This window comes from Camelina sativa, chromosome 7, assembly GCF_030686135.1.
Source record: "Camelina sativa cultivar CO46 ecotype springtype chromosome 7, ASM3068613v1".
Classification (NCBI taxonomy): Eukaryota; Viridiplantae; Streptophyta; class Magnoliopsida; order Brassicales; family Brassicaceae; genus Camelina; species Camelina sativa.
This window is the reverse complement of record NC_141886.1, coordinates 34,312,179-34,334,160: the sequence shown is the minus strand read 5'-3', so window position 1 is coordinate 34,334,160 and position 21,982 is coordinate 34,312,179. Positions and strand designations below refer to the sequence as shown.

The 21,982-nt window shown below is 33.1% G+C and overlaps 3 protein-coding genes and 1 pseudogene across 8 annotated transcripts; 3 read left to right on the top strand and 1 right to left on the bottom strand.

The window, feature by feature from the left end:
- Window positions 1-8,274: 8,274 nt before the first annotated feature.
- Window positions 8,275-12,514, bottom strand: LOC104704031 (uncharacterized). Of its 4 annotated transcripts, none has more exons than XR_015561506.1 (7): window positions 11,677-12,233; window positions 11,135-11,437; window positions 10,708-10,833; window positions 9,899-10,239; window positions 9,264-9,814; window positions 9,140-9,172; window positions 8,275-9,055 (listed from the first exon to the last, which is right to left on the bottom strand). XR_015561506.1 is itself a non-coding variant. In XM_010420146.3 (7 exons), exons 1-7 carry the CDS (start codon window positions 11,870-11,872, stop codon window positions 8,568-8,570), a joined length of 2,004 nt encoding a protein of 667 aa, XP_010418448.2. In that variant the 5' UTR covers window positions 11,873-12,514; the 3' UTR covers window positions 8,275-8,567. The 4 variants fall into 4 exon arrangements, 3 of the variants coding, with proteins under 3 accessions (XP_010418448.2, XP_010418447.2, XP_087313796.1); XM_010420146.3 differs by having other exon boundaries at window positions 9,264-9,786; window positions 11,135-11,431; window positions 11,677-12,514; XM_010420145.3 differs by having other exon boundaries at window positions 9,264-9,786; window positions 11,677-12,463.
- A 775-nt stretch (window positions 12,515-13,289) lies between these two features.
- On the top strand, window positions 13,290-15,588 carry LOC104753069 (serine/threonine-protein phosphatase PP1 isozyme 3). Its single transcript, XM_087457672.1, has 4 exons — window positions 13,290-13,839; window positions 14,255-14,814; window positions 14,965-15,174; window positions 15,262-15,588. Exons 1-4 carry the CDS (start codon window positions 13,662-13,664, stop codon window positions 15,274-15,276), a joined length of 963 nt encoding a protein of 320 aa, XP_087313798.1. The 5' UTR covers window positions 13,290-13,661; the 3' UTR covers window positions 15,277-15,588.
- Window positions 15,589-15,719: 131 nt separating this feature from the next.
- On the top strand, window positions 15,720-17,369 carry LOC104704029 (serpin-Z1-like). The gene is made up of 2 exons (XM_087457671.1): window positions 15,720-16,252; window positions 16,568-17,369. The coding sequence occupies exons 1-2, from the start codon at window positions 15,750-15,752 to the stop codon at window positions 17,271-17,273; spliced, it is 1,209 nt and encodes a 402-aa protein (XP_087313797.1). The 5' UTR covers window positions 15,720-15,749; the 3' UTR covers window positions 17,274-17,369.
- A 2,349-nt stretch (window positions 17,370-19,718) lies between these two features.
- On the top strand, window positions 19,719-21,226 carry LOC104705231 (serpin-Z2 pseudogene; annotated as a pseudogene). Of its 2 annotated transcripts, XR_015562706.1 has the most exons (2): window positions 19,719-20,290; window positions 20,449-21,226. The product of XR_015562706.1 is annotated as a serpin-Z2 pseudogene, transcript variant X2 (transcript). The 2 variants fall into 2 exon arrangements; XR_015562705.1 differs by lacking the exon at window positions 19,719-20,290 and having other exon boundaries at window positions 20,335-21,226.
- The last annotated feature ends 756 nt before the right edge of the window (window positions 21,227-21,982 follow it).

Here is a 21,982-nt window from a genome sequence, read left to right as displayed (position 1 = left end):
CAATTTGAAAATACTTTAGTTTATGATAGTTATATATTATTGGATTTTTGGTTTTGTTACACTTTATTTTTGTGAAAGTTTTTTGTTTGTTGAGTTGAGACAATTGAGAGTTTGAATATGTATACTAGTCAGACTATTGAATTATATATAAGTTCCTATATTGCTTTAAAAGCTTAGTCAAAAACTGGTTTAGTATATCTTTTGAAAAATTTCTCTATTTACAATGGAGAGATCAATTGAACCGGACTGAGGGAAAAAAGTTGACGTGTAATATACCTTAAAAAATATTTAACTTTATAATAGTAATATTATTGGATTTTTGGCTATATTACACTTTTCGTTTTGTGAGACTAAAATATATTTATTATAGTCATTTTATTTATTGGAGTGTTTTTTAGATAATGCTATGTTTATCTAAACATTTCTTATAGTAGTATAGTTTGCCGTTCAATAAGTGTAAAAAAGCTCAACATTTTGAGTTAATAAGAATGAAACTCATTAGTGTAATAAGCACTAAAATTGCCGATTCGTAATACGTTTATAATTGTCATAATTTTTGACCAAAAAAATTTGGATTTCAATTTCAAGCAAAACTGATCTGCATTTTAAAATTGATATACTACTTAGCAAACTGATCAAAATCATATAGAAATACTATGATAAGAAAATCATCGAATTAAACGTGAATGAATGTTCTTATACGAATATTTAAACGCCACTAAGCTTTAATCATATATATAAAAGTAAAGTTTTGGTCTCTCCTAGTTGATTTTCATTTAATACTTTTTATTTTTTTTTTATAATTTTTTTATTTGATTTCTAATTGTTTAATTGCTTTAAATAATATTTAAGATCCAATTAACACAATACATTTAATTCATACATTAAAATAAAATTATAACTGAAAATAAAATAAATTATGCATTAATCATATTCCACCGCTCAATATTATTCAAACACAATAAATAATATTTGTAACTCCAATAATTCTAAATGTAATCTTGCATCAATTTTTATCATATAAATAATCATTGTCTCATTCTCTCATATTGGCATTTTTTACTTTCTCATTTTCACATTCTCTCATTCTCTTCCACTTCTCTCATTTTCTTCCACAATTTCTCAAATCATTTTTTTTTTATGTTTTCAATTTCTTATTTTTGTTGTATGGGTTACAAAAAACCAAATGAAATATCATTGTAAATTTTTAATACTAAATTTTAATTTTAAAGACTACATAATATATATATATATATATATTTTACATTGTTTTTATATTTAAAGATTCATCTTCATTATCTAATTTGGATTATCATCTTATAAGTAATCATTCTCTCCTCCTCTCTCACCAATATCAAATATTGTTATATATAATATGTGTGGTAAGAGTTTGATTCTATATTTTAATTTAGAAAGTATTATATATAATTAACATTGTTTACAATTTTTATTTTATTTCTATAAAAATAAAATATTTCTTTTATATTTCTTGCCTTTCTAATCTATTCATATTTATTTTTAAAGTTTCCATAGCTAAATTTAAATTCACATATGTTGGTTTAAAAAAAAAATCAAGTTTATTTGAGAATCTGTTTTAAAAGGTTTATCTTCATTATCTATTTTAGATTATCATCTTATAAGTCATTATTTTAAAATACCATTTAACTAAATGCTCTAAAGATGAAACCATTAGTATGAAATCTAGCACTATAAATTATATTGATGAGTGAAAAACAAAACAAAAAACAAAAGTATTGAAGTTATTCTTGGGGTTTTAAAAAATCTTTAGATTGAAGTTCATATAATTTTTTTAAAAAAAAACTAATTTAGTTTGTCACTTCAAAAGTAATATTTTCAATTTGGAATATTATGTGTGAGTGTTGAGTTATATCAACAAAACAATCAAAAAGTGTAAGTTTAAATTTTGATTGAGCCACTTGGTATTCCTTTTCTTTTAAGTCAAAAATAAATTAAAATATTTATTTATAATTAACCCACTTTTAAAAGCATTTAACTCCATTTAACTCTACATTTAACTCAAATGTAACTCCTACCCAATAATTTTACATTCATTCCTCCAACTAATATATTTATCTTTCAAGAAAAAATGTTTTTGGTAAAATTTTAATATTTTTTTAATTATTTGAATTGCTTTAAACTTTGAAATGAGGAATATTCTATATACAATAATTTTATACGTATACTAAATTTTTTGATAATTTTATTTGATTCAATTTTACTATACTACAGTTTTATGTTTACATGGTCATTAAGAAAAAATCTTTAAATCAATGTTTAACCTCTATAAAACATGATCATAAACATAGATTCTCTCATATTAGGAAAATGTTTAAATTTCTATATTATTATTTATATTAATATAGCTAATCAATTTGTAATAATTTTTTGTAGAATTGGTTAATTTTTTATTTATAAAAAAGTTTATAAAATTTAAATTTTGTATAATAAATAACCATACCAAAAAATTGTTGATAGAAGTGTTATTTTGAGAAATTGCTATAAATTTTTTTGAAATTCATACATTAGTATAACTTTTTTGAGATTATATATTAGTAAAATAATATTTTAGTTTAAGAAAATTTAAGAAATATAATAAAAACTATTATGCCTACAACCACGCGTTGCGTGGACTAATTACCTAGTTCTTATAACATGTAAAGAAAAGCAACAATTCGGATATGTTAATTCCAAGTAATACCAAAGGAATATTTTAAATCTATAGTGATTGTGTGACTGTTGTTTCTCAGCAAGTCTACTTTGTTTCCTTTATCGTCCGACGCGTTTTTATCATAATTAACTAAAGTTGTGCTTGTTTGTGAACTGACGAGAGAAAAAACACGAAGGATGACTTTGAATATCATTTGTCGATGCAAGCGTTATTGTTGTTTTAAGTCCACGACTACAAATATTATTCTCACTTTTGAAAACAATCTATTTTGTAAAGAAGAACAAATCAAATTTGATAGCAGTGCATTTCGTAATTTCAGTGCTTCACTAATAGATTGATGTTAGTCTTAGATTAGATTGAAAATGTATCATGGGTCGTGCATCTTAAAACAAAAACTCCAAGTATGAAAGTCAATTGTGAAAAGATTTTGAATGTATTTTACCTAGTACTAAAATATGGTGTTATTTTATAAAGAGTAACCTTTTATATATTTAATTATTTAATGCATGAGTGATAAGAAATAATATTAAAGTATGTAATATCACACGTTAGAAAAAACACAAACAAACCTTATTTTTCCAGAGGTTTCATACTATCCATCCCATAACACCCTCTTTGATATAACTTTATACTTTAAATATGAAAAAAGAGCTGTAGAATTACCAAAAAAAAAAAAAAAAAAACTATCCAGCCGTGTATTTTGAAACTTTTGGTGTAAACCCATATAAGACCAAAGAAGAGTTAAACATAATATACTTGAAACATAAAAAATAAAGCCAAATCATATTTATATATTAACTTATAACAGTTTGTAACTCATTTTATTTGAAAGTAAAAATATCAAATCATCCAACAAAACCTTCTTTTATAGGAATTTGTATAATGATTATTATTAACTTTTACTATATATTTTCTTTTGTTAACCCGGATTTTTGATATATCAATTCATCCAAACACTTTTTTATAGTATTTTTTCTTTCTTAAGTAGTTAAGTTATTCATTTGACAATATTTTTTTTAATGAATCAACGGATCAACCTTACGAATATGTGGTGGATATATATGATGCACGTAGCTAGCGTATAAACCAAATATTCTCCAAGCGTAAAACTAGATTCCAATTCAAATATGGTTATACTTAAACATGTTATATTCATATCGGTTGAGTTATATATGTGTTTTTGAATTCCAAAATGATCATAGAAGATCGTTATATTATAAAGATATAAAACTATACACTGGTTATATATGTTCGAGGCTTCGAGCTAAATGCCAAGCTTGCGACGGCTAGTGTGACTTGACAAATTACGAAGAAAGATTTTTAAATTTCATTTTTAAATATTTGCAAGTAGGTTTTGATAAGAGTAATTACGTTAAAGCTTTAATTTCCCAACTAAATTTAATATCATATTAGTAGCTAGTTCCTTTTCTAAAAAACGTACATATTAGTAACTAGTTAGAATTGTTTAACATCTAAGCAATAAATCTATGGGTTAGTGCTTAGCTTAAATTAGAAGCACGTTTATTTCTCTAAGCTAGGGTCTACTTAAACAACTTATTTTCTGTTTTAGTCTAATGAATACGTATATATTTGTTCTAGTCATGTTGTCTATCCGATTTTTAGAAGACAAATGAATAAGAATAACTATTTACAAAGTTACAATTTGATATATCAAATTTATATTAATATAAATTTGATATATATGACATATATATGTATATATATGCCTGCAATGTTTCCACATCTTCATGCACTTACTACACTTGAGAACTTGTTTAAGAGTGCGACTTACCAACAAACTAATAGACATAGTAAACATTATAAACTTTGAAACGAAATATTTAATTCTTTCCTTTTAATATAAGGTGTTTTCTTGATGAAGTTTGTCTCCTTTCATTTCGTTAGTCTCCGGGAAATGCTTGCGTCTCAACCAAACTTATATATATTTGTTGATTATTGAACTGAACCAAAGCACGATATTTTGAAAACTATTTAATTGTGATGTTGTGTTCGACCCTATTTGATATTAAAAAAAAAATCTTCAGAAAAATAAAATTATTCTTATTTTATAACTCATATATACTAGAACTCGTGAGTACTAAACTTATCGCAAATGCTTTGGTAATATTTATAGTGATACATATCTCATACTAGAGTCCGGTAGCTTTAATATCACTTATACAAATTATTTCTTGATCTTAGCGTAAGTTCGAGAAAAATCTCGTAAAGAAGGACAAAGAATATGATGAATTATTATATGTCAACGGATCAAATATAACACGTATAATTTATAATTCACACACCCTTCTTTAACATATGAAAATCATGCATAATTCATTGGCATCTACAAACGCTTGAAAACGATAATATACTATTAGATGATAACATAAACACTCAATGCTCGTTAATATTCTATATATGTTTGTAAGATATTGTCAAATTAATTTGATGCAAAAGTCAAGCTTGATTCTAGATGCTATATAGACATAACTTAATTTTTTTCATACGTAACTAATCTCAATTTTAATAAAACCTACGTTTTTCACGTTACACCTAATTTTGGTATCAAATTCAATTTGACGAAATATAACCACTAAAAATTACGAAAAGGTCGTGTCATATTCTATATGGTTGAACAAAAGTCAGAGGTTTTTGAACCAACTCGTATGATTTCATAGAAAAGGTGTGTGTATTAATGTATAGACGTACACACATGCACACATGAAACTAGTTATAACATATATAAAATATATAACTTTGGCAAATTGTTTTCACTATCTTCTGCACTTTTATAGTTTTCGAACGAAAGTACGTAACTTGTCGCATAGGTTATTCTTGAATAATAGGTGATATGAGTACTTTACCGACCCAAGTTACAATTAAAAATCAATCACTTTTATGTTTGCGTATAATTAGCATTGTCTCTTATATCTAATGAAAGTTAACCCACCTGCTTGACTTTTTGAGGTTTTCGAACTTGGCGTATCATATGCTTTTCACGGCTATTAATTACAGTAATCAGTTAACTTATTGATTTATAATAGCAAGCGTTTTTGGAATATAACAGATTAGCTTTAAGTTTTGTAACCAAGTAATCCTTTATCCTTGCTTAATGGTAAAATATATATGATATATATATTTATATATAGTCATATAGCCTTAATTCGTTTCTCTTTTAGAAACTTAATTTGATACTATTAACTTTGTTATTCAACGTTTCTGAAAATTCTATTACTGATCGTATAAGGTCAATCGGATAATAACAACTGCGAATAACTAATTGTCTAGTGTATTTCAAAGTTTACTTTTGTCATGAAGTAGTCTATATTATGTTTACGTCGTTGAACTAATAATATTTTACGTTCATGCATATAGAAGAAACACACAAATTTTTGGGCTTCTAGAAGAAAATTACGTGATCGAGGCCCAATACCCACCATATATCTTACTTAGTCAATGACACAACACAACCACTTAACTTCTTGTACATAGGAGAGAATCTATGTCATCTTTTGATTTGTCATTATTTAATTAACTTTCAGCTACTCCTTGAAATCATTTACTGTAGTTGCTTATTTGACTTTGAAGTATCATCAAGTCTTCTTTACCTTCCTAACTCCTTAACTAGAGATAATTCATAATTTGTCCCTTTAATATAATTAATTTTCTTTTACATTCTTAAATTCGAGTAGTGATATACAAAGCGATCACTAACAAGAATTGTTTATATTTAATAACTTACATCAACAACAATTATCCTACTTTGACAACAGAAAAATAGAAAAGGAAATAAAGCTATAAATGGTAGTATTAAGTAAGAACAAAATATATAATTATTATAGATTATTTTCTGATTGTGTGGATACGCTTTTAGTTTAATGAATTGAAAAATGTTCAAAGTGTTTACATTATAGAGTTTTCCATATTTTCTATATATTGATGCTCGGCAATGAGAAGTTTCAGTGTGTAACATGCTCTAACGTCAAATATAATTGTGTATTAATGGATTGTTCATTTGAAAGAGATCTAATGATCTATATACTAATATACAATGTATCTATTATGGTTGATAGATAATTATTTATATATTTGATGAGATGTAGCATCTTCTAATAAATATGATAATGTCATACATAAACAGATAACCATATCTTCTCAATTTGATTTAAGATCAAAAGACACTATATGGAAAAAGGTGAAATGTTGGTAAAATTTCTGTTGGCTATTCCTCTGTTCCTTTGTGAAAAACTCAAAAGTTAGCCAATTAAACAAACAATAAATTTGACAAATCTTTATATAGAGAGTATTTAATAATAGAAAGCTTAACCGATCGTGACTGATCGGTGTGACACCACATACTTAAGCGATTGAATAAGTTTGAATTAGAACCGACTTCATGATGGCTTTCCAAATTTAATACATTATCTTAGAATGTAATATTTATTTTAATATATGCAACATTTACACATGTGTGATGTGAATTAATAGTTACATCTCTACAAGAAACAAAAGTTATTTTGGTTGACTAAAAAAAATCAATCGTATGATTCATATCCTTAAGCTCTATACAACTGGCTTGCCCTTGTACTTCAGAGCTCTAGTCATGGCTAGTCATGACCTACTCATACACAATGCGAGAGATGTGTTTTAGTCTCACCAATAATCGTTGTATATATCGACCGTGGTAACAAAGTGTGGGTTTACTTATAAAACCCTACTCGATTCTATTTTCTAATATCCGTTGGTTCAGATTAGAGTCGGATAATATCTGGTACCCATCAAATCCGAACATATAAACATATTTATAATACTTAGTATTAATATAATTCAATTATCTAAAATTATGATTATAATTTTGAATATTTCAATTAGTTTTATATCTAAATATCTAAAATAATTTGCTACATAAATCAAAATTTAGCTAAATTTATTTAAATTTAATTAATTTTAAATATTTTTTTTTCGGGTACCGGTAGTTTGGATACTAATCTGGTTCTAAAATTTGTAGTTTGAACCGACTTGAACCCAATAGTACCCAAATCAAACCGAATCCATATATCAAAAAATACCCAATAGATTCTATTTTTTTAAATCCGTTTATCCGAACCCGAACAGTTACCCGAATGTCCATCCTAAGAGGAACTATCTAGGGTATGAATTGGTGGAGAGACAATACAAGGTAGGTATTGTCAATCAGTCAATGACATGGTTTTGAGGAGCATCAAGTTTTGGCATTAGGAAACCGTCGTCATGGAGAATGTTCGAGTGTTGTAGTCCTCATTATTCTTCACATCAAGGTGTATGCGATATTAAAGTATAAACCGTCGTCATGGAGAATGTATAGCTTCGGTCACTAGGTTTTTAAATGATTCCATTGCATGGTCGTTCGCTTAAGTGTAGTATATAGGTCTGGAAAGTTCAAATTAATTCAAGTTGCGGGAATTTTTATTCAGTGGTAAATTGCCACACTTGTGTCTGGAAAGTCTAGCTTTGTCACTAGAAGAAGGGAAAGTATTGAACTGTGGGTTCTTTTTATATTGGAACTGTATGGTTACATAAATATGCCCAAATCCAAGACACTGAAGTTGAGATTTTTAATTTTCATCATTAGGCTCGTAGAACAGAAAACTTTAAACACAACAGACCTTACAAGAACTGTGTGGCTACAACTACAACTGAAAATAAAACGTTACAACATTGAGGGCAATACATATATAACTATATATATGTATATATAGTCCTCTGCACCTAAACTGTGCACATAGAGAAGAACTTACCTTACACCGTGACACCATTCATATTTACAAATGACTCCTACCGGTTTCTTGAGTAAACAAGATTGGTTTATATGGATCCACCACTCTTATGTTCATCCGGTTCATGGAAATTTCCGAGCTTTATGAGGATACATGGATGACCTTTGGAGTGTTCTTGTTGGTGGTGGAGGCGGCGGCATCAAACGGGAGTGATTCTTGAATTTGCTTGTAGATGAATGTTTTCTATGTGATTCTATTGGGGATGATGATGAGCTTGGGAATGTTCCTTTCTTGTTCTCCATTGTTGATAGTTTCAGTCTCTTTGAAGGCTTAAGATGATAATGTTGATGATTATGCTCTGCGGCTGAATCTTTTCTCACATGGTTGTTGTTATTGTTGTAGTTGCTTGAGTTATGATCGAAGGAGGAAACAGTTGTCTTGTGCCTTTCGGGAGGCTTTTCGAGTAGTTTGGTTTTGCGGGCTTTCTTGGATTTCTGAGAGAGCTTATTCGGCCATCTGAGGATTCCATTTGGGTTGTTGTGGTTTGCGGATTGGACTGCAATGTCACAGAGCGTTTGAGCAGCTGCTAGTAGCTGTGGACAGGAAAGAGCTGTACACAAAATATCATCATCATCAGAAGAGGATTTTTGATTAAAATTTGAGGTAATCAGTAATAGCATTTGCGAAAACATACCATCATCTTGAACATCTCGGGATCCCTCTGGTTCTGTATTCGATGAGAGATAAATTGATATTGTATAGTTTTAGTTGGGAGTATAAAAAGCGGGGAAAAAGAAAAAAACGATAACAGATTCTACCTTTAGGAACAATGGAAACTTTTGGAAGGGTAGAAACAGATGCTTCTGGGCACTGGCACGAAGTGGTGTTACCGAAAATTGTTTGACAGGTCTTAGTTCCAGCAATAGTTTGCTTCTGTAGTGGAGGGACTAAGTTTTGGTTGAAAGTGAGTGATTCCAGATTGGCGAAATTATCAGTTATACCCTCTGTAGAACCCATAGTAGTGTCGGGTATTCTTAGCCATCGTCCTTGACAAAGTGTCTTGCCGGTTACAAGCTTTGCTGCTTCTGAGTTGGTTCTAGAGCTCCCATTAAAAGGCTGTGACCAAGGGAAATGTGGCAATCCACTACGAGGAGGTAGTTGTTTAGCAGAACGCTGCTGGTCCGAGTTGTTTTTAGAGTTCTGAGAAGGTTTTGATGCATCTTGGAGCAGAGAGTCTAAATCTTTTGGCGGAGGAAGGCCTAATCTTTTTAATACATCACTAGCATCGCATAATGGAAAACTAAGTGGAGTGGAAAGAATTTCAGAGTTGATACAAAGATCCTGAGAAAACAAAGAATAGATCACATTCCTGTTATAGCAACAAAACCATTAAAGTCATGTATACTTACAGGTCAAATCAGAATATATATGAAACTTGGATTAAGAAATCTACCTTGGAAGATGAGGATAGATCTCCATCCAGGGCGTTTACTTTATCGGTGTTTTCACCATTTGGTAGTGAAGCAGAGACAGAGCTGGGTGGTGAACTCAAGGTTCTGCTGAGACAAGTGTCTAATTCTGTAGAGCTTTGTGATTGAACAGGCCTCCTAGTTGGTACAATGGACCAAACATTTCTGACCACACTGAGCAAAGTGTCATTAATATTCTCCAATTTCTTCATCTTGTCTTTTCCCAAAGAAGGGCACTCATAAGAGCCTTCAAGAAGATTTTTCAATGACAAATCTTCAATGAGTTTGGTAACATCATTTATTGCAGGCTTCAGGCCATAGGCACCTGCATATAAGGAAAATTAAGAGGTGGACACAATACTAGGAAAAAGTTCAGAGCATTTCACATGAGGAGGATATACTGACGAGACCTTGCTATATCAACAAGGCCGCATTTTAATGAATTAGTAGTGAAATGCACAGGTGCTATGACTCTCACACTGTCCCTTTGGTACCTTAGTAATGCAAAGAATATGTCAGCCAATGAAACCTTTTCAATGTGATGTCAGAGATGATTAAGATTAAAATAAACTAAAAATCACAACAAGTGACTGAGGGAACCTCTAAAGCTACCTCAGACCAGGTTCATTTGTAAATCACTTCAAATTCAGACGACGCAATTTATAGAACTGAAAGTGTAAAAAATTATAATAACTAGCCGAAGTAAATGGACCAGGTTGAGGAGTCAACTGTTGAATTAGCAGTACTCTATTGGATACCACAGGAAGAGACTAATTCAGAAGCAGTCACATACCGAAAAATGCATTCTCGCCAGACGCTAAATTGGTAGTTGAAAAAGTTCTCGTGGGAACTTTAGAAATCCTCCTATCACCTCGCTTGCCGTTACAACTGGTCCGCTGTTTCACCACTAACGGTTTATCTGTTTAGCAATCAACAGAAGGTAAATAAGTAACCTACGCCAAGCCAAACTGATACAAAACAACACTTTTTCCAGAGGGTGAACCAATCAACTATCATCAACATATTACATATTCTTCAAAAACATCATGCTATTGACTAGACGACTGCATATACTGCAGACAAGGAAATCACAAGAGGGTTCTCATCGGAACTTAAAAATCGCACAGAACTTTGTTATTTCCAGATGGTCAAGACAATCATCAGTTTCAAATTCTCAATGTTAACCTCTTTAAAGGGAAAAAAAAAAGCCTGAGATATACCCAAGAAAGTAGTAGACCGTTGCCCACACATCTCCTTGGTGTCGTTATCTCTTGGTGTGCTCACAGTGTCATCTAAAAGTATCAGTTTAGTCCTTCTCGAAGTCCCATTACTACTACTCGAAAGTTTTCCTCTTTTCCTAGGAGACTCAGCACTTTCTGGACTGGCAACTGGTGAATAACCGTTTGAAGGCTCGGACGAATTTTCAACTCTAAGTTTGGTAAGCCTATCATGTACAAAGTCGTGTGAATGCATTAACTTGCGCCATAACGATGAATCTGACGCCCCACTGCTACTTCCTGCAACTGAATCAGGAAGAAGAGTAAATCGAAAAGTATCTAACCAATCTTTGAAAAGTTTGCAACTTTACCAAACTCTGATAGATATATGTCTGTCTTATTACCAAAGTAGCAAGAACAAACACACACATTTGGATCTACGACTATCCAATGAAGCCCCAAATCGAGTTAAACTTCATACCCCCAAATGAAATGTGAAAGTCAAAATGAAGAGAGAGAGAGAGAGAGATCATCAATTAGGTAACCTTTCTTGTTGATTGAAGCACTACAACGCTCAATCGAAGAATTAACAGCACCACCAATAGAGACACGAGCCTTGTCAGAGTTGTTATCTGCTTTATTATTAGAAGAAACCCTAACTCCACCACCACACCCTTCAGATCCCATAAGCTTAGCCGGCAACGAAACATCCACAGGACAAGAAACCTCTAACCCATCCATCACAAACCCAAATCGAAAACATCGCGGAAGCTGCGAGACGAACTCATCATCATCATCTCCTTTAAAAGCAAACCCAGATAGTTCGATTCGAGCTTTAAAGAAAACTAAAAAATCAAAAGAAATTTATGGATTGAAGTGAGCTACAAGAGTGCGATTGATTTGGGGCTTTTTTTTTTTGTATCTGTCGATGAAGAAGAGGAGGAGAAAACGAAATGGAGCGGCTGCGTAAATCGAGGGTGTTATTAATTCTAGGGCAAAAAGAAAAGTGAAAGAGGAGAGAAAAAGATTGGAGTATTTATAGTTTTCGGGAAATGAACTTTGTCTTTTGTTTTTTTTAGATAAGCCGTCTAGTCGGAACGGTGAGATTGTTCCGGTGAGCTCGTCCGTACCGGTAAAGTATATCACATTATTTGCGAGTTTAGAGCCGTTGGATGTAGAGCGGTGACGAGGTTTTTTGTGATCTAGCTGGTTAATGGAGTGACACGTACTTCAAGTGAAAAAACTTCACTTGGTTCATGTGAGTTTCCAGAAATGCCACTGGGAGATTCTCAGGTGGGTTTGCTTGGAGCGGGGGGTGTGTCGGGGACTTATATTATCTTTTGACGAAATTACCCCTTATCTTGAATATATGATGAAATGAATGAACGACGTTAGATTTGTGTGGATTCCGTTTTATAGTTTCTTTTAAATTAACTAAGATAAAGACTTTAGTTTTTAGTTTTAACAGTAAAAAGATCATTTTTACTTTTTACTTTTAAACAAGAAATTTCTTTAAACATGAATTACAGAATTTTATTGAAAAAAAAATAAAGAGAACTTTAATAATAATCCAGATTTGTGCTAAGCTTCTGCACCTTACGTAAATGTTGGATTAGCAGCAATTGGGCCTAGACGAAGAAAAGCAATTGTATGTGCCAAATATATAGACTGGCATAAGAGTGGATCTACCTTGTTTGTGTGTCTGTGTGGGTTTTTTTTTTTGGGTTTATGTCATATATGTGGATAAGCGTTGGCAGAGTCTTCGTTACGTTTTCGATAATTTATAAATATATACGTTTGGACACGTTCAAGAGACAACATATTGATAAAAAAAAGATTCTTCAAACAAATAAAGTCGGGAGTTTTCTTTTTTAACCCACTTATTCGGATTTCAAATAAACATATAGTATTGTTTCTTTTTTTTTTTTTTTTTTGGTCAACCAAATGTATAACTCAAATTTTCGTTTCAATTTTTTTTTTTATCGTTTGGAAAAAGTAAAATAAATTTTTAGTTTCGAACTCTTTATTTGATTTGTTTCGATTCACAAAAACAAAATATAGAAATACTATTAGTTTAGTTTTATTTTTTTAAAAATAATACTCCAGCCGCATTTGACAAAAAAAAGTTAAAAAACAAATTTATGTTTTTTAAATTAGTAGGAAAGAAATAAAGTTTGGTCAAAAGACGAAGCCGTCCCTTCCGGTACACACGAGCCGCACGTGTGCTTTCCTTTTCTTCTCCTTCCCCCTTGTCTCTCTAGCCGATTCTCTCTGTCTAGGGCTCCTCCTCCTCCGTCTTCTTCTTCTTCTTCTTCTTCTTACCTTCTTCACAAACCACAAACCCTCTCTTGTTATCTCTCTCTCTATTGATTCTGTACAAAGAGGAAGGTGGTGATTCTGAACAACCTTGATCGGAAACGGAGCTCCGAAACTGGAGGTCGGACACGAAAAACAAAAAAAAAAAAAACTCTTATCTCAATCCCATCCCGCCGGTGTTTCGAATTCGAAGGGGTTATTGTAGTTTTATTTGATGGAAGATAGTGTGGTTGATGATGTTATAAAGAGGTTACTAGGAGCGAAGAACGGGAAGACCACGAAGCAGGTTCAGTTCACGGAGGCTGAGATTAAACATCTTTGTTCTACCGCTAAACAGATCTTTCTCAGTCAACCTAACCTTCTCGAACTCGAGGCTCCTATCAAGATTTGTGGTATTCCATTTTATTACTAACCCACATGTCCTTTTACAATTTTTCTTCTTTGATTTGCCTAGATTATGTTCCTTTTGAATGGAACTCGATGTTGATTAGCTAATTAGAGCTGTTGAAATTACTTAAGAGGAATTCGTATCATGATGATGGTTGGTCAAACTCGTGTTTCTCTTGATAGCAGAGCTTGGTTAGAGTTTTGTATAAATGCATATATAAATCTGTTGTTTAGATAGAGTTACTTGATCAGTTATATCATCAGTCAGTGAGTTACCAAATGAAATTAGAAATGATCATTGGTCTTCGTATCCATCTTTGATTTCGGCTAATGTGTTATGTTGTCTCCATATCAAAAGATTCAGAAGCTGCTATTGTGTTGTGTGGGGGATTGAGTTTTTGTTTTCGTATGTTTTAACAGGAGATACACATGGTCAGTTCTCGGATCTTTTGAGATTGTTTGAGTACGGTGGCTACCCACCGGCTGCAAACTATTTGTTCCTTGGGGATTATGTAGATCGTGGAAAGCAGAGTGTAGAGACCATATGCCTTCTTCTTGCTTACAAGATCAAATACAAGGAGAATTTCTTTCTTCTACGTGGCAACCATGAGTGTGCTTCTATTAACCGTATTTACGGATTCTATGACGAGTGCAAGAAGAGATATAGCGTTCGAGTTTGGAAGATTTTTACTGACTGCTTTAATTGTCTCCCTGTTGCTGCTCTTATCGATGAAAAGATCCTCTGTATGCACGGCGGGCTATCCCCTGAGTTGAAGCACTTGGATGAGATCAGGAACATTGCTCGTCCTATTGACATTCCTGACCATGGGCTGCTATGTGATCTCTTGTGGTCTGATCCTGACAAGGATATTGAAGGATGGGGAGAGAATGACAGGGGAGTCTCTTACACTTTTGGGGTTGATAAAGTCGAGGAGTTTCTTCAAACACATGACCTTGACTTAATTTGCAGAGCTCATCAGGTGATGTTTTGCTTGAGGAAAACCCCTTTTTAGACATGTATCTGTGGCATTTCAACTTCTCATCATAGTGCTACTCAAAGCTTATTATGACTTACTAATTATGGACGAATACTTTAACCCATTGAAGTTTGATTTGTTTTTTCACTTTAGGTTGTGGAAGACGGGTATGAATTCTTTGCAAATAGACAGCTAGTAACGATATTCTCGGCCCCAAACTACTGTGGAGAGTTTGATAACGCAGGAGCAATGATGAGTGTGGATGATTCCTTGACTTGCTCATTTCAGATCCTTAAAGCATCTGAGAAGAAAGGAAATTTCGGATTTGGCAAAGCAGGAAGGAGAGGAACCCCGCCTCGCAAGGTGAGATTGTTTAAAGCATCAAATGATACAGCAGTTTTATTAGGGGCCTTTCTCCTTACGCATCTCATTGTTTTGTTTTCTCTTTAGGGTGGAAAAGGCTGAAGAAAAATCCCATAAACTCTGTTTGTGTGTTCCATGTTACTTGGTTCAAGACATTTGCTTGAGCTGAAGTGTTATCAAACTGTCTTCTTCTTCCTCTGCTATGGGATCACTTTGTCAAGGGGGTACTTCTGTCTTTTCCCTTGACTACTCTGGATCACTTTACATGTCTTTGAACTATGTGAATGTGAGTTATATTCTCTGTGCGATACACACTTTATGTTGTTTTTCTGTCAAAACATGTAAATGAAAAATCATAATGTTCCTCGTCACTTTGGAAAAACAAACGGCACGTTGTTCCGTTTATTAGCAAAACCCTAGTTCTCTATCTTAGAAACTAGGTGTCTTATACCTTCTGCACAGAATTATATATATACACATCTGCACACACAAATGATATCTCAGAAGAACTAGACGGAAAACCTAAAAAGATGATAGCTCAACGATTCGCAGTAGCAAGTTCCTTTCTTTTAAGGATGAATCCAAGGATGACCTTTGTTTCAAGGATGAATCCAAAGATGACTATACAAAACCTTAGTATATCGTCGAAAACAGCAGATCCTTCACAAGTAATCCCAAGTCCCTCTCTGTCAAAGATCGATCTGCGAAAAGCAATAAAGAAGCGAAACGACGAAGATTTGGTCCTTACGGGTAAAATCATAGCTTCAAAAGCAAGAAACTCTAACTTCATCTTTTCTCCGGCATCAATCAACTCCGCCTACACAATGATGGCTGCCTGGCGTGCCCGCTACGGCTCTATCTCCGACGAGCTTAAAGCTGTCTTCAGCGAGATCGCTACGGTGGTTTTTGCTGACGGCAGTGCAAGCGGTGGCCCCAAAATCTCGTCTATTAATGGCTTTTGGGTGGAGCAAACACTCCCAGTTGATCATTCGTTTAAGGATCTGATGGAGAAATCTTTCAAGGCTACTTACGCTCAAGTTGATTTCCGATGCAAGGTAATGTATCCCCTAGCTACTCAGTTTTCTAAATTTAACGGATAACCTGTACATATATTTATGAAAGTTTACATGATCATATATGGTTTGGTTTCTTAATTAGGGTTTAGAGATTTATATATAAAGATTGTTTAATTGTTCTTGAATACAAACTGTTTAACCATAAGTCTATAACAAATCCTAAAACTCTAAAGAAACCTTAAAACCAAATAATGAGATTATTATGAGACAATAAGGAAAAAGTCTTTAATGTTTCAAAGACACAGTTCAATGTTTAGGAAAAAAAAAAAAAACAAATTCATTGAGTTTTACTGACATGTTTTATTGTTATGATCAAGGCTGAAGAAGTGCTTTCTTGGGCTGAATAAATGGGCTGCAGATCAGACAAATGGTCTCATCACAGACCTTCTTCCTCCTGGATCAGTTGAAAGCAAAACCAATGAGGTTTCTGGAAACGCATTGTACTTCAAAGGAGCTTGGGCTAAACCATTTCAGAAGTCGTGTACAAAAAACAAAAAGTTTCACCTTGTCAATGGCTCGTCAGTGTCTGTACCATTTATGAGCAGCAAAGAGGAGCAATACGTTAAGGCTTACAATGGTTTCAAGGTCCTCAGGCTTCCATACCGAAAAGGCCATGATGATACCAATCGTGAATTCTCAATGTATTTCTATCTGCCAAACAAGAAAGATGGATTGGATGAACTCGTGAAGAAAATGACATCTACTCCTGGATTCGTGGATAAACACATTCCGTATCACAAAGATAAAGTTGATAACATCATTATTCCAAAGTTTAAAATCTCTTTCATGTTTAAGGCTTCCAAGGAAGAAGAAAAGCTTCATATTTACCATAGTGCTTGCGTCGAGATCGATGAAAAAGGTGCAACAGCTGCTGCTGCCACTGCTATGGTACCATACAGCTTTTGTAATCGTCCTAAGATCGATTTTGTGGCTCATCCATTTCTCTTCTTGATTAGAGAAGACAAAACCGGAACCATATTGTTCGCTGGTCAAATCTTCGATCCTTCGAAAAAATCTTCTTAGACGGGCTCATATCAGGTTTAACCGGGTTCTGATCTTAATTGCTTTGGTAAAGAGAAGTCAAGTTTATGCCTTGGTAGTTTTGGGTTTAAATAGTTCATGTTCTAATTGGAGCAACTACATTTAGAAACCGACAATTGGTTTGAGTTGAGGGCTTTTATAGTTTAGTTAGAAGCTCATGCTCAGTCTGTCACTGATTTGATGTCTAAGAAGAAGATATAATTTTATTCTTTAATTTCTTTCGGTTGGTTTTGATATTTTCCTGTTATGAACTGTGATCAAATTTGGTATTTTTTTTATATTTTTTAATTAAGTGGGGTCGTCAAAGTTGTAATTTTTGGTTAATAATCTAAATTTATATATTTGTAAAAAAACATAAAATTTGTGACACATTCTGATGATGATGGACTCCGAAATAAATTATATGATTTTTTCTTTCATTTGTTTCTATGGGCAATACACCAAACCTTTATTTTATCTTGATCATCATTAATCTTCTCACATTCTACACACATGAATGTGTTTATATGTTCATAAGAAATAAACAGAAAACTCAAAAAAGAAAAAAAAAAAAATCTAAAAGAGAAGAAACGAACGCTTACGCTTAGTAAGCAAACAGCGAATCCATGGATATAATTTTATCCCCCCCCCCCCCCCCCTCTCCCCTCTCTCAAAAATGCATCATATAGCAAAAAATCAGCAAATCACAAGTAAACGCAAGACCCTCTTGGTCAAAAAGAGATTTGATAATCACGTACAGTTCAGAAGTCCCTCTCTAAAAATTGATGTGTGAAGAAGCGATGAATAAGCAAAACAATGTTGCCAAGGACGGATCTAGAGTGTTAGGAGGTGGGGCACGTGCCCCATGCTCTTTACTAATAATTGTTCAGTTGTTCAGCTTCACATAATGATTACTTAGCATAATTGGTAAAATGTGCCCCATGCTAAACCTTGAGACCAGGGTTCAATGCCCCATTATTTTTTGCGGAGAAGGCATTATCTGTCGTAGTCAGAAACTATAACTTCGTCTTCTATCCTACGTCGAGAAAGTAATTTTGGGTGGCGCGTGTTTTCGTGCTCTAATTATTTGAAAACCAAAAAATAATTTGAGTCTACAAGATTTGGGGTTCTATAGTTTAGTTCGGTTTGATATGATCGACGTCATATTTCCCCATAAAAAATGGGGTTCTATAGTTTAGTTCGGTTTGATATGATCGACGTCATATTTCCTCATAAAAAATAGGATTATATTTTATGATTCGGGGATATCTAAAATGAGATCATAGTTTGGATGCATCTAGTACGATGTAATACTTTTGATGGGAAAATAGAACGTCATCCCAAGAAGATAGGGTTTACCCATCTCATTGTTTTGTTAGTTTTTCTCTTTAGGATGGATCGGATAAGGCTGAAGACTAATCTCATATAGACTTATATATCAAACTTTGGTAAGGGGTATTTTATGTCTTTTCTCTTGATTTTTTTGTTTTTCTGAAATATCGATCTGACTTTTATATCAGTTTCGTGTCTTGTGTTGATTAAAATGAATAACTGAAATAGAAGATATTCTCCGTGAAAAAAAGAAAGAAAGATATTCTCGGGGTTCAATGCCCCATTATTTTTTGCGGAGAAGGCATTATCTGTCGTAGTCAGAAACTATAACTTCGTCTTCTATCCTACGTCGAGAAAGTAATTTTGGGTGGCGCGTGTTTTCGTGCTCTAATTATTTGAAAACCAAAAAATAATTTGAGTCTACAAGATTTGGGGTTCTATAGTTTAGTTCGGTTTGATATGATCGACGTCATATTTCCCCATAAAAAATGGGGTTCTATAGTTTAGTTCGGTTTGATATGATCGACGTCATATTTCCTCATAAAAAATAGGATTATATTTTATGATTCGGGGATATCTAAAATGAGATCATAGTTTGGATGCATCTAGTACGATGTAATACTTTTGATGGGAAAATAGAACGTCATCCCAAGAAGATAGGGTTTACCCATCTCATTGTTTTGTTAGTTTTTCTCTTTAGGATGGATCGGATAAGGCTGAAGACTAATCTCATATAGACTTATATATCAAACTTTGGTAAGGGGTATTTTATGTCTTTTCTCTTGATTTTTTTGTTTTTCTGAAATATCGATCTGACTTTTATATCAGTTTCGTGTCTTGTGTTGATTAAAATGAATAACTGAAATAGAAGATATTCTCCGTGAAAAAAAGAAAGAAAGATATTCTCGGTGTGATACACATACACTTCATGTTGTTTTGTAAAAAATTAAAACATTTAAATGTAAATCATATTGTCACGTCACTTGGGTGAAAACGGCACGTTGTTTCGTTTCAAAAGTAGACATTATCGATCAGGTCGAGAATCGTAAAACCCTAGTTCTATCTTTTATCTTCAATATATTATACTTATACATCTGCGCACACACATGATAGCTCATAAGAACTCGACGGAAAATTCGAAGTAGGAAGTTTATTTGTTTCGGGGATGATTCCAAAGATGACATTTGTTTTAAGGATGATTCCAAAGATGACCTTTGGTTCAAGGACAAATATACAAAAACTTAGCATATCGTCAAAAACAGCGCAGATCCTTCTCTCCTAAAGATTAATCCAGAACCGAAGCAAACACAAGTAATCCCAAGTCCCTCTCCGTCAAAGATTGATCTGCGAGAAGCAATAAAGAAGCAAAACGACAAGATTTGGTCTTTACGGGTGAACTAATAGCTTCAAAAGCAAGAAACTCTAACTTCATCTTTTCTCCGGCATCAATCAACTCCGCCTACACAATGATGGCTGCCCGCTGCGGCTCTATCTCCGACGAGCTTAAAGCTGTCTTCAGCGAGATCGCTACGGTGGTTTTTGCTGACGGCAGTGCGAGCGGTGGCCCCAAAATCTCGTCTATTAATGGCGTTTGGGTGGAGAAAACACTCCCCTTTGATCATTCGTTAAAGGATCTGATGGAGAAATCTTTCAAGGCTACTTACGCTCCAGTTGATTTCAGATTCAAGGTAATGTATCCCCTACTCAGTTTTCTGATTTTACATAATCATAGGGTAGTTTTGTTCTATAAATAATAAATCCCAAAACCCTAAATCCATTTTAATCTCTATTGTAACAATTTTGGAATCTATGCAATTAACTGAATGTTACTGACATATTATGAAAGCTGAACAAGTGCGGAAGGAGGTGAATTCTTGGGCTTCAGATCATACCAATGGTCTCATCAAAGATCTTCTTCCTCCAAGATCCGTTACACATAAAACCATGGAGATCTATGGCAATGCATTGTACTTCAAAGGAGCTTGGGCTAAGAAATTTCAGAAGTCGTGTACAATGGAAAACGAGTTTCACCTTGTCAATGGTTCGTCAGTGTCTGTGCCATTTATGAGAAGCGGAGGGAAGCAATACGTTTCGGCTTACAATGGTTTCAAGGTCGTCAGGCTCCCATACCGGCAAGGCCATGATGATACCAATCGTAAATTCTCAATGTATTTCTATCTGCCCGACAAGAAAGATGGATTGGATGAACTCGTGAAGAAAATGTCATCTACTCCTGGTTTCGTGGATAATCACATTCCGAGGCACAAAGTCAAAGTTAGTGATTTCAGAATTCCAAAGTTTAACATCTCTTTCATGTTTGAGGCTCCCGGAGATGTTTCAATGTACCATAAAGCTTGTGTTGAGATCGATGAAGAAGGTGCAACTGCTGCTGCTGCTACTTGTTATGCTGTGCAAATAAGTTATCGTATTTATACTATGATAGATTTTGTGGCTGACCATCCATTTCTTTTCTTGATTAGAGAAGACAAAACCGGGACTATTTTGTTCGCTGGTCAAATCTTTGATCCTTCAAAAAAATCTTCTTAAACTGGTTTAGATCAGGTTTAACCGGGTTCTGATCTGATCTCTAGTTAAAGTGGTAACGAAGTCGATAGAAGTCCTGGTAGTTTTTGGTTAAGTTTACATTTCGAAACCGAAAATTGGTTTTGAGTCTAGGAGATTTAGGGTTTTCTAGTTTAGGTAGGTCCGTTTACCTGATTAGGTACTGTTCACATAATTAATGTCTAAGAATATTTGGTTCAGACTGGATCGTTTGATTCGTTCTTCAGTTGGTTTTAATTTATGATCAATAAAAAGTTTGGTATTATTATTTTAAGTGCCCCGTAAAAGTTACTTATATGTTTGGTCAATGATCTTCCCAATTGGTATTTAAGTCTTTAAGTGCTTCATAAAAGTTGAATTTTTGTTTAATTAATGATTTCTTCAAAAGTTTAATATATTTGTGAAAATTACTCCGACTTTTTTTGGAAACTTAAGAGTCAAGAAATTAAACAAAACTTGCATTTTCTTCCTTTTCTTTTAATTCTCAAAAACCAAAAACTGGTTCAAAAACTGCAGATTCAAGGCTAAGAAGACATAACAAGAAAACTTAAGAGATGGATCCAAAAGCTTTGCACATAAGATATCAAAACATATAATACTAGTAAAAAATTATAGAAAATATATTTTAATACTTTGAAGAAACAAACTAGTAATTTTTAAAAACTATTGTGTTATGGTTGATAGATCATTATATATAAGAAAATTGGATTAAACAAGACAACTGATAATAACCTCGTTGAAAAGAATCTATCATTTATCCTATAAAGCACAAGTCACATGTCCACTAAGGTTGTGCCACATCAGATATTTTGAAATAA

What these genes read in the sequence shown, in the direction of transcription:
- LOC104704031 (XM_010420145.3), bottom strand. Translation starts at nt 11,872, where the DNA reads ATGGATGGGTTAGAGGTTTCTTGTCCTGTGGATGTTTCGTTGCCGGCT. An exon ending in TGCTTCAATCAACAAGAAAG is followed by an intron (nt 11,438 to 11,676) that starts GTTACCTAATTG and finishes TTCCTGATTCAG; the next exon opens with TTGCAGGAAGTAGCAGTGGG. An exon ending in CCGAGATGTTCAAGATGATG is followed by an intron (nt 9,056 to 9,139) that starts GTATGTTTTCGC and finishes TTTTGTGTACAG; the next exon opens with CTCTTTCCTGTCCACAGCTA.
- LOC104753069 (XM_087457672.1), top strand. Translation starts at nt 13,662, where the DNA reads ATGGAAGATAGTGTGGTTGATGATGTTATAAAGAGGTTACTAGGAGCG. An exon ending in GGCTCCTATCAAGATTTGTG is followed by an intron (nt 13,840 to 14,254) that starts GTATTCCATTTT and finishes ATGTTTTAACAG; the next exon opens with GAGATACACATGGTCAGTTC. An exon ending in TAATTTGCAGAGCTCATCAG is followed by an intron (nt 14,815 to 14,964) that starts GTGATGTTTTGC and finishes TTTTCACTTTAG; the next exon opens with GTTGTGGAAGACGGGTATGA.
- LOC104704029 (XM_087457671.1), top strand. Translation starts at nt 15,750, where the DNA reads ATGAATCCAAGGATGACCTTTGTTTCAAGGATGAATCCAAAGATGACT. An exon ending in ATGTATCCCCTAGCTACTCA is followed by an intron (nt 16,253 to 16,567) that starts GTTTTCTAAATT and finishes GTTATGATCAAG; the next exon opens with GCTGAAGAAGTGCTTTCTTG.